Source organism: Acinonyx jubatus, chromosome A1, assembly GCF_027475565.1.
Source record: "Acinonyx jubatus isolate Ajub_Pintada_27869175 chromosome A1, VMU_Ajub_asm_v1.0, whole genome shotgun sequence".
Taxonomy (NCBI): domain Eukaryota; kingdom Metazoa; phylum Chordata; class Mammalia; order Carnivora; family Felidae; genus Acinonyx; species Acinonyx jubatus.
Window position 1 is genome coordinate 176,422,525 of NC_069380.1, and position 9,740 is coordinate 176,432,264.

General features: G+C 40.4%; 1 protein-coding gene across 3 annotated transcripts; it reads right to left on the minus strand.

Moving 5' to 3' along the window:
• Nucleotides 1–247: 247 nt before the first annotated feature.
• On the minus strand, nt 248–8,759 carry CA1H5orf58 (chromosome A1 C5orf58 homolog). 3 transcript variants are annotated; one of them, XM_027034180.2, is made up of 3 exons: nt 8,705–8,759; nt 6,392–6,485; nt 248–525 (listed from the first exon to the last, which is right to left on the minus strand). In XM_027034180.2, exons 2-3 carry the CDS (start codon nt 6,483–6,485, stop codon nt 374–376), a joined length of 246 nt encoding a protein of 81 aa, XP_026889981.1. In that variant the 5' UTR covers nt 8,705–8,759; the 3' UTR covers nt 248–373. The 3 variants fall into 3 exon arrangements, with proteins under 3 accessions (XP_026889981.1, XP_053082591.1, XP_053082594.1); XM_053226616.1 differs by lacking the exon at nt 8,705–8,759 and adding an exon at nt 7,135–7,262; XM_053226619.1 differs by lacking the exon at nt 8,705–8,759 and adding an exon at nt 7,220–7,241.
• Nucleotides 8,760–9,740: the final 981 nt, after the last annotated feature.

The window sequence follows — 9,740 nt, forward strand, 5'->3', positions numbered from 1 at the left end:
CAATAAATGCTTCAGTTAGCCTGAGCTGTTTTTGGCATTTGTTACCAGGAGAGATCTGATTAATACAAACTCTGTTTCCATCTGCTTACAATTTGGTTAACTCTCTTTCAAAATGAGCCAAATTCAAGCATAAAATAAAGGATAAGAAATGCCCCATGGCCAATTTCCTATGTTATATTCTTGTCACTAGTGAAATAGTCATTCCTTGAAACATTAAAACAATAAAACAGCCTTCAAGAATATTAAATGATTATTTACAATTCATATTTTTATTTTGTTTTTATCATATTAAATATATTAGTAAACTTAATTCTCCCCGATATGTGTTAATTCCACAATAAATAGTTATAAATTCACAACAAACAAAAAGAAATCAGACAGAAAAGCTGTTAGAAGCAAAGGACACATCTGATATTTTAGATTCATCAAAGAGGGGCGGTTTTCCTTCTGTTTCCTCTAAGTCATCTGTCTTCAGAGGATGATTAAAATGTAAAGTAAGGTCACAAAGCAGCAACTGGGAGAGCTCTGTGTAAAACAAAATAATAGAAGATACTATCTTGGAGCACATACATCAGAGACAACTATTATGACTTTCTTTTTAAAGATTTTGTTTTTAAGTAATCTCTACACCTAACATGGGGCTCAGAACCACAACCCCAAGATCAAGAGTTGCATGGTCTACCGACTGAGCCCGCCAGGGACCCCTATTATTACTTTTAGTAGCTATTTCTCATTCTTGAGTTTTCTCCTAAGTGATTATTGATCGGACCACAATTAACTATGCCCCATTATGACAAAGTCAAATTTATGTACTATAAAATAAGCATGACATAAAAATTAGCTAGCAGGCTCTTTAGTTCAACTTGTACACTATCTTACTAAACTGCAACTTGAGTTATACACATTTGATTTATGCTTTTTTTAAACTTACTATTTTTATGCTATATATGTATACAGAATCAAATAGATCTATAAGGCATGTTACAAAAAATAGTTTGTATCTCCAAGAGGCAACCACTTTTAACTTTTCTTCTCGCTTATATTGCTTTTCTTGCTTTGTTGTTGTGTGTGTCTGTACTTAGTGTCTTCTGGCTTTGTTTGAGGGCAGGTTGGTATTTGCCTCTGTATCTCTAAATGACATGTATATTTTATTTTTTCACTTGTAGGTATTATCTACCTGCTTCTGACTACAGAAGATTAAGATACAGCTCTTTTCACTCACCCCCACTCCCCTAGAGAGTACTTAAGAATACAATTTTTGCTAGCTCAATATTTAAAGGTTAAAAATTTTTGATTATATAAATATGCTTCACAGCTGAACTTTGCAGTACATTTCCCTTCTTGCATGGTACCACCCAATCACGGTTAATTTTTTTTCATTACTTAATTATCATAAATATATTCGAAATATATTTGTGCAGATCTCCTTTTGGTATAGTCAGATGCCTTTAGCTGTCCAACTGTTGAAAAGTCTATCTTCTCCTAGAGCCTTCTGATCTACTCTGGTCTGGACTGACTGTTCTCTTGGACTGCTCAACTCCATTCACCACTATCCCAGAGATTCTTTTCACCCCTCCCATGTGTGGAGTATCCTTTTTCCAGAATTTCGTTTCTTTCTCTTTTTGGTCTGCTACCTTGTTGGATGGAATAAGACCTCAGTAACTTCCTGAAGGCGGAAAACTTATGTGTGAAAATTTCTTTCTCTACACCAATGCTTAATAGTGACTATAGAAATCTAGACTGGAAATCATGTTTCTTCAGATTTTCAAAGGCCTTGCCACATTTTCTTCTAGCTTCCAGTGTTGCTGTGAGAATTTTCATGATTTTAGTTCTTAATCATTGTTTCTCTTTAGAAACTTCAAGGATGTTTTTCCAGAACAAAATTTCATAGTATTGTACCTTGGGGGTCTACTTTCAACCACTGTGTTGGGCTCTTTCATTATAGAAACTCCTCTCCTTCAGCTTTTTACATTTTTCTCAGATTATTTCTTTAATGAATTCCTCCCCATGCACTGTCTGTGTTCTTCCTTTCTAACACTGCTATCCACTGAATGTTGAACTTCCTTGACTGATCTTATCATTTTTTCTCCCTATAACTTTCCATCTATAATTGTTTTGCTCTACACTCTAGGGGATTGTTTTCATTTTATCTTTAAGCCCTTCTACAGAATTTATTTCTACTGTCGCACTTTTAATTTCCAAGAATTCCCTTCTCTAAACTATTTTTCCTAGGATCATGTTCCTGTTTCATGGACATAGCATCTTTTCTTACTTCCCTTTAGCTATTGACAGTTTCTTGGGAGTTTTCATCTCATTTCATGATTTCTGTGTCTTCCTCATTGACTGAATCTATGTATTGACTTTGTCTCTGCTTTTCATATTAGATACTTCCATTAAGTATCTATTCCATCAGAGCTATCTGCTCATATTTAAGACTATGGCACTAAAGACTACTGGAAACTCTGTGCCTATGGTAGGCTATACTGGGAGGTGAGCTGGCTGGGTATTTTGTTGGGGGGAACTTCTGCTATCAGTACCTTTAGTTGTTTTTGTTTGTTTGTTTGTTTGTTTGTTTGCTTCTCTTAGACTGGTCAGATTCCTGAAAGAAAAATCTGCTTGAGGGCATAAATCTGGCTGCCAAGGTTTTGTAGCCAAGTGGGAAAAGAAAGCTAGAGGGTCTTATAATTCAATATGTAAACTTTGTCCTAATACCCTTGTTTTCAGTATAATACTCTTTCCTTCAACTTGTGGCTAGTGGCTCCAGGCCAGAGAGCCTCTTAGGGAATAAGCTTCAAGTTTTTTGTCCTAGAAAAGGAACAGTTGCCTAGTTATGCAGAGAAGGGAAGAGAACTTAGGGGTCTACAACTTCTTAAACATTTAACCAGCCTTCCTGTCCTTAGCTCCACCTCTACCCCTACTTCCAGAGGATTCTGGTGCCACCATGTATTGAGTCTTTGGGGTCATTCATTGGCTTTACCCAGCCAGCTCACAGTTCAAATTTTTGGACATTTGGGTTCAGACTTTTCTGTTTACCTCAACTTGCTTTCTATTTCACTATTAACTTTTTTTGAGAGCTCTTTTCCTTGCTGATTTTTGTCTCTTTAAAATCACTTTAAATTTAAATCTCAAGTTTACTAGTGACTAGTTGTGTGACCTTGGGAAAGTTAGTTAACTTCTCTACCTGTTTCTGTAGCCATAAATGCCAATGGTAGAATTTCCTACCTCACAAGGTTGTAATGACAATTGAATCTGTTTATACAGGGCTCTTGGAAAAGTATCTGGATTATAATAAATGTTATGTGTCAGCTACTGACATTATTATTTAGAGAAGGAAGTGTGGCTGAAAGGAATGTTGTTCATTTAATCTTCCATGTTTACCAGAAGTCCGCCCAAAAGTACTCTAGCTCTGCAAGTCCCCATATCCTAACTGCCTGACCTACCCCACAGCTTCTCAGGAACACAACCATCATATTTACTAGTTCTATTTTACTTCACAAAAGAATAATCCCCAAAGTAGAACAGTTAGATAATCAAGTTGGAGAGAAATCTAAAGATTCTCTGTTTAAAACATTTTTTTAATGTTTATTTATTTTTGAGGGACAGAGAGAGACATGGCACTAGCGGGGGAGGGGCAGAGAGAGAGGGAGACAGATAGTCTGAAACAGGCTCCAGGCTCCGAGCTGTCAGCACAGAGCCCGACGCGGGGCTCAAACTCACGAGCTATGAGATCATGACCTGAGCCGAAGTCGGATGCTCAACCCACTGAGCCACTTAGGTGCCCCTAAAGCTTCTCTGTTTTAAATGAGGGCAAGCATCCAGAAAACAATTATTCATTTAATAAACATTTCCAAGAACTTATTATATCAAGGCACTGTGTTAATTGCCAGGAATACCCTTAAGGAGCTTACTGTTGAGCAGGGACAGGAAAAGTAAGCAAACATGCAATTATAACACAGTGTGACAGGTAATATGAAAAGGTAAGAGATAACACGCTTGCTTAAAAAAGTTTTTCCAATGTAAGTAACCTTGACTAATAAGTAGCAGTTAACCTGGTGGGGTGGAGGTGGGGGTAGAGCAGTGGGCATTTCAGAAGATGCATCTGTTAAGATACAGACACGAAAAAAGAGGAACTGTGTAGATGTGCAAACAGCTCAGTATGGCCGTAGCACAGTGTGCTGGGATAAAAGAATAAGATACTGGAGAGGTAGGCAGGGGCCTGATCTCAAGAGGTCTTATAGTCCATTCTAGAAGGTCTGGACTTTATTGTGGGGCAAGAGTGAGCTAATGAGTCACATTTTAGAAAGAAAATTCTTGCTGTATCATTGAGATTAGTTTCGAGAGATGATGAATGAAGCAAAGACAACCAGATTTCTTTAGATCAGATGCCTCAGAGCCTTTGTACTATGAATTTTGGAAAGAAATATACAGCATAAAGCACTTCTCAAATGTATCTGACCCTAAGAACATGGACTCTGTTCTTACTGCACAACACCTATTAATATGTCTTGAGACAGGAGGGTTCACAGATCGAAGTCTGGGAAATGCTGCCCTAGGAAGAACAAGCAGAAGAAAACATAATAGGCACTCACTATTTGATGCCTGACTAACAACCATTTCCTTCTTCTTGGTGGCACAACTTGATTCCATTTAGGTGATCCTCACCCCACCTCCAACAGTAAGTCCTGACGGGTCCAAACTGGTCTTGGCAGTCCCATTCCCCTTGACAGTGGCCGGTGCTAGCACATGCATCTGACACAAATCCAGCCATGAAAGGAAAGGGAAAACATGCTGAAGGGATCTGGGAAAAGGCTTTTATAGAGACATGGGCAGATACAGTGTCTGTGGATGGCCACACCTGGAGGTAATAACTAGAAGTGATACACAGAGTGAACATAACAGAGCAGGAAAAGGGAAAGAACCTGGTACAGGCAGCAGCCTTTAAAATTCTTTTTTTTTGTTTCCGATTCTGTGTCTCCCTCTCTCTCTGCCCCTCCCCCGTTCATGCTCTGTCTCTCTCTGTCCCAAAAATAAATAAAAATGTCGGAAAAAAAAAAATTAAGGAAAACAAAAAACAAAAAACGGGGCGCCTGGGTGGCGCAGTCGGTTGAGCGTCCGACTTCAGCCAGGTCACGATCTCGAGGTCCGTGAGTTCGAGCCCCGCGTCAGGCTCTGGGCTGATGGCTCGGAGCCTGGAGCCTGGAGCCTGTTTCCGATTCTGTGTCTCCCTCTCTCTCTGCCCCTCCCCCGTTCATGCTCTGTCTCTCTCTGTCCCAAAAATAAATAAAAACGTCGGAAAAAAAAAATTTTAAATTCTTTTTTTGTTTTTTTGTTTTTTATGATCACGGAGTATTTTATTGTTTTCCATAGTATAAGGCACTTATTTTGTTATGTGTTTTTTTTCTTTTAAACAAAAAGCAATCATAAGTGAATGCATTGGTAAATATCTATTATCAGAATGAGACACGCTCATCTACAAAATCATTTTCTATCTTAGCAGCTTTTAAAATTCTGAATTAATTCTGGGGCTACCCTACCTTGGATCCTTTTATTTCCTTACTGTATAAGCCACATTAAAGTGGTGTTTTGTTGTTTGTAGCTGAATTCCTTGTAACTGTCAGTTACAGAGAAGCTATCTTCAAATATCCAAGAGCTATCATAAGAAGAATAACTAAATATTTACTGAAGTTTCCCATTTAGAAATAGGACCAGGGGAAGGTCCCCTTCCAGGGGAAGGAAGAGGGGAACAGATTTCAGCTAGTCCATAAGGAAGAACTGTCTAAACAGGAAGAGGCTGAACTGGTGAGATAGGGGGTTCTCCAACACAGGAAATATTTGGTCAGGGATAGACTGTCCCTAAAAATACTCAATCATGGAAATTCTACATGTCTGGGGTAAAATAGGAGAATGTCTGTGAGGTCAATGAGTAAACATCATGAACTGTAAGGTCTAATCCTACTCTATGAATCTGTTTAAAATGAAGTACCCTTAACTCACAGAATCAAACAAATTCATAATTTTTAATTTGGAAGGAACCTTAGGGGCTTAAAAAGATTAGTGGATGGAGGCAATGAATGTTGCAGAATGTGACACCATCGTGCAATAGTTTACTGAAGAGAAGGAAGAGAAGTAAATTTAGAGAGGTTAGACAAGAGCATAAGCTTGTTAGAGTCAAGGATGGGAATTCAAGTCGGCTAACTCCCAGGAAAATTCTCAAACACAATTTTTCTTTAGAGATCTAGTTCATATTACAATGTAAACATTTCTGAAAATTATAGAAATCCTAATTAGTAGGCAAAATTCAGTTATATCCCTGTAGAAGCACAATTTGGCTCTACTGTTGGTTTTATAACTACGGCATGCAAACATTTTAATTTGGTGGTTTCACACTTACCTTGCATCTTCTTCAACTCCAAAGAAATCATGTTAATGTTTTTAATTATGGCTTCCATGTTTAGCTTATGGTCAGTAACATTATTCTTAAACATCTGATTTTAAAAGAGAAGCAAGATGAATAAATCAGAGGCATTTATGTGCACTTTGAAAACACTCAAATTTTCAAGTATTTCTAAAAGGAAAATCTGTTATTTCAGAACTGAAAGCATTGTGAACAAATATAATGGTGAGAATTCTAACATAGTAATGCATCAACTTGTTCATACTTTCCAAAGATTCATAGGATAAGGTTTCTTCCTTAATGGAACCAGATAACATGATGGGACCCTTACAACCGAAATGCAGATGTCCCCTGTTCAGAAAGCCTCAGCACTTATAAACTATCTTAGAATTAAGTAGTCATATAAAACCTTCTTTAATTTTGTTTATGTAAGACAGTGTATTTTTCTAACTTATTTTTGAAGGATAAAGTCCACAGTAAAACTCAAAGTAAGATTCAATTATAATTCATAAACTAACAAGATGGTAAAATGGCCACTTTTAATTTAATTTTGGGACATAGGGCAATACACTTTTTAAAAAAATCCTGGTTAATTGAAATGTGTAAATCAACAGGTTACAATGTTGCATGTATAGTACATATTTTTAGCCAATGCATCAGATACAAACACATAAACAGGTTTACTAAAAACTAATCTTAGCCACTGAAATGTCTCAAAAAGACTTGAAATAATAACCCACAATTAGCACATGCAACTCCAGCAATGTAAAAGGCAAGTAATTATGGGTCAGGCTGCTTGTCCAAGATAATGAAAATAAACTAAACTTTAAGTCAATTTCTTGTCTCTGCTTTCTCCTGAGTCCAGAAATTCATCCTGTATCACTCACTTCAGAGCCACTACAAAGAAATAAAAATTTTGTTTTCCAAACAACGAATAAAATATACTCTGCACCCACCTACAAGCCCCTACAAACCAAAAAGGGAATGGTAGTTGTCTTACTTGGTTGGGTATAGCAAATCAAAAGATTTATGTTTGAGGGAAAAAGAAAGATGACGGGAAGGGGAGGGGGAGAGGGAGGGAAGGGAAGGGAGGGAAAAGAAGGGAAGAGGAGGGGAAGGGAAGGGGAAGGAAATGAAGGGAAGGAAGGGAAAGGAGGGAAAAGGGAAAGAAAGGAAGGGAAAGGAAGGGGAAGGAAAGCAAGGGAAGGGAGAGATAGGGAAGGGAAGAGGAAGGAAAGGATGAAATAACTTTAAACATGAAGAATAGGGGTGCCTGGGTGGCTCAGTTGGTTAAGCATCCGACCTCGGCTGAAGTCATGACCCCCCCGTCAGTGAGTTAGAGCCTTCATTGGGCTCTGCGCTGTCAGCTCAGAGCCTGGAGCCTGCTTTGGATTCTGTTTCCCTCTCTCTCTCTCTCTGCCTCTCCCCTGTCTGTTGCTCTCTCAAAACTAAACAAACATTAAAATTTTTTTTTCTAATTTAGAATGTTTGTAAAAAAAAAAAAATTAAATTAAAAAACCAAGAGACAAGTAGAAACTAAGTGGATAGAGATATGCCCGAGAAAGTTGACCGCCCCCCGCCCCCGAGCAGGGTCGGGTTTCCCACCGTCCTTGAGTGCCCCTGGATGGGTGGGGTCAGGGGCAGAGCTGGGGCTGGACCCCACTGGACTGGAGAGATGGGTTAGGCCATTGGTCAGAAAAAGGAGAGGCCGGTCAAAGGACATTCCCCAGGAGTGACAAGTGGTGAGCAGGCTCTAGGGACAGAGGAAATGGTGGACTAAGAGGCCAAGATACTGTAGACACTAACGCAACTAAGGCGCTAACCTTCAACCAGGAGCCTGGAAGCACAGTTCGTTCTGGCCCTCAACCTGAGGCGGGATTATCATCCCTAGAGCGTTTGTTCTAAAGGCCACCCCCTCCTCCTCAGCCCAACCTCCGCCCGCGAGGAGTCCCCGGGTGCCGCTGGCCTGCCCAGCCGGCACTTGGTGACTGAAGATAGCCCCCTCGAAGCTTCCACAACCCCTCTGCTCCCAAACCAGACCAGTAGCATGTACAATGCGCCCGGCGTGACCCTGGCCTTGGGACGACCACCCGCACCGCCTGGATCCACCCATCAGTTCCTTCTAGATCCAACCCATGGCAGTGAGGAGCCTCAGGCCCTTAGGGCCTGCCCACTGGGACGCCGCCGACAGAGTCTGAAGCAGCCTGGAAATTTCAACAGCCTCCACCTGCCCCCTCCCCAAACCTGATTAGGATTTTTTGAGACCCAGTAACCTCGTTTTGTCCACAAACCAACCCTGTCTAGACCCACCTGGCCAGCCAACTCTCACAAAAACTCTGACTGCAGGTGGGGCGGGGCCGAAAGTAATGGCGGGGAATGTGCTTCCTGATTGGCCAGTTTCTCCACCTGGTGCATCCTGGGAGTTGTAGTCCCAGGCAAGGCACTGTAGGAGAAAGTTCTGGATGCGAGACTGGAAGTGACTAGCAGTGACCTGTGGGCTGAGAGGGAGAGAGGGAAAGGTGTTGACGTTTTACTTCCTGTGTGCCAGGCGCTGTGCAAGGTGAGTCCCAGCCCTTAATCTGCATTCAGTTTTAACAGTAAAAGAGTGTGATTAAGGCCAGACTCTGGACTGAAACTGCTCAGGTTTGAATCTGACTCCAGCATTACGTTTAGCTAGAGAGGTGCTGGTAAGCACTTTAATCATTTAGAGTCCAAATGTCCTCGTCTATCATGTGGAGGGCATAATAACTACCTTCTAGTTTTCTTTTGAGGGGTAAGTGAGATAATGCATCAAAGGGACTTGGCAGATGATGTGCCCAATAAATGTTTGCTATTGCCATTCTTATAAATCCTTACAGGTGAGTGAAGAGTACAGTAGAGTGGAATACTTGCCGGTGGAGAAACTGGGATTCAAGCCATCTTTGCTAGATTCTCTGGCACTACAGAGGACTCTCTGGGACTACCATCTCTGGGGCTGACTCAAAGACATTTCTTAGTGCCCTTGGGAATGGGGAATGGGCTTAGACTTTCTAAACAAGTCTTTGCCTTCTCTAAGCCTCCCCTAAAATACCCAGCAGCCTCTTGAACCAGTGTTTTCCTGACAACCCGCAGCACATAGTCTGCTGTGTATTTTATACTCAGTTACTTTCAGTTTGACACTAGCGTTTGCTGTCTGATGCAGAGTTAGATGAGGAGGGACATGCAGAACCAACATCAGTCCTAAGGAGAACTACCTATGTAATCTTGGAAACGAGTACCTGCCTTACTCCCAACCTCAGTTTCCTCGTCTGTTTACCTGTTTTATTACCTTAGTATTTTAAATTTATTTTCCTTTAAAATTTAAATC

Coding starts and splice junctions, on each gene's coding strand:
- CA1H5orf58 (XM_027034180.2), bottom strand. CDS start 6,485: ATGTTTAAGAATAATGTTACTGACCATAAGCTAAACATGGAAGCCATA. Junction 526..6,391: donor GGAGTTGAAGAAGATGCAAG/GTAAGTGTGAAA, acceptor TGTTTTACACAG/AGCTCTCCCAGTTGCTGCTT.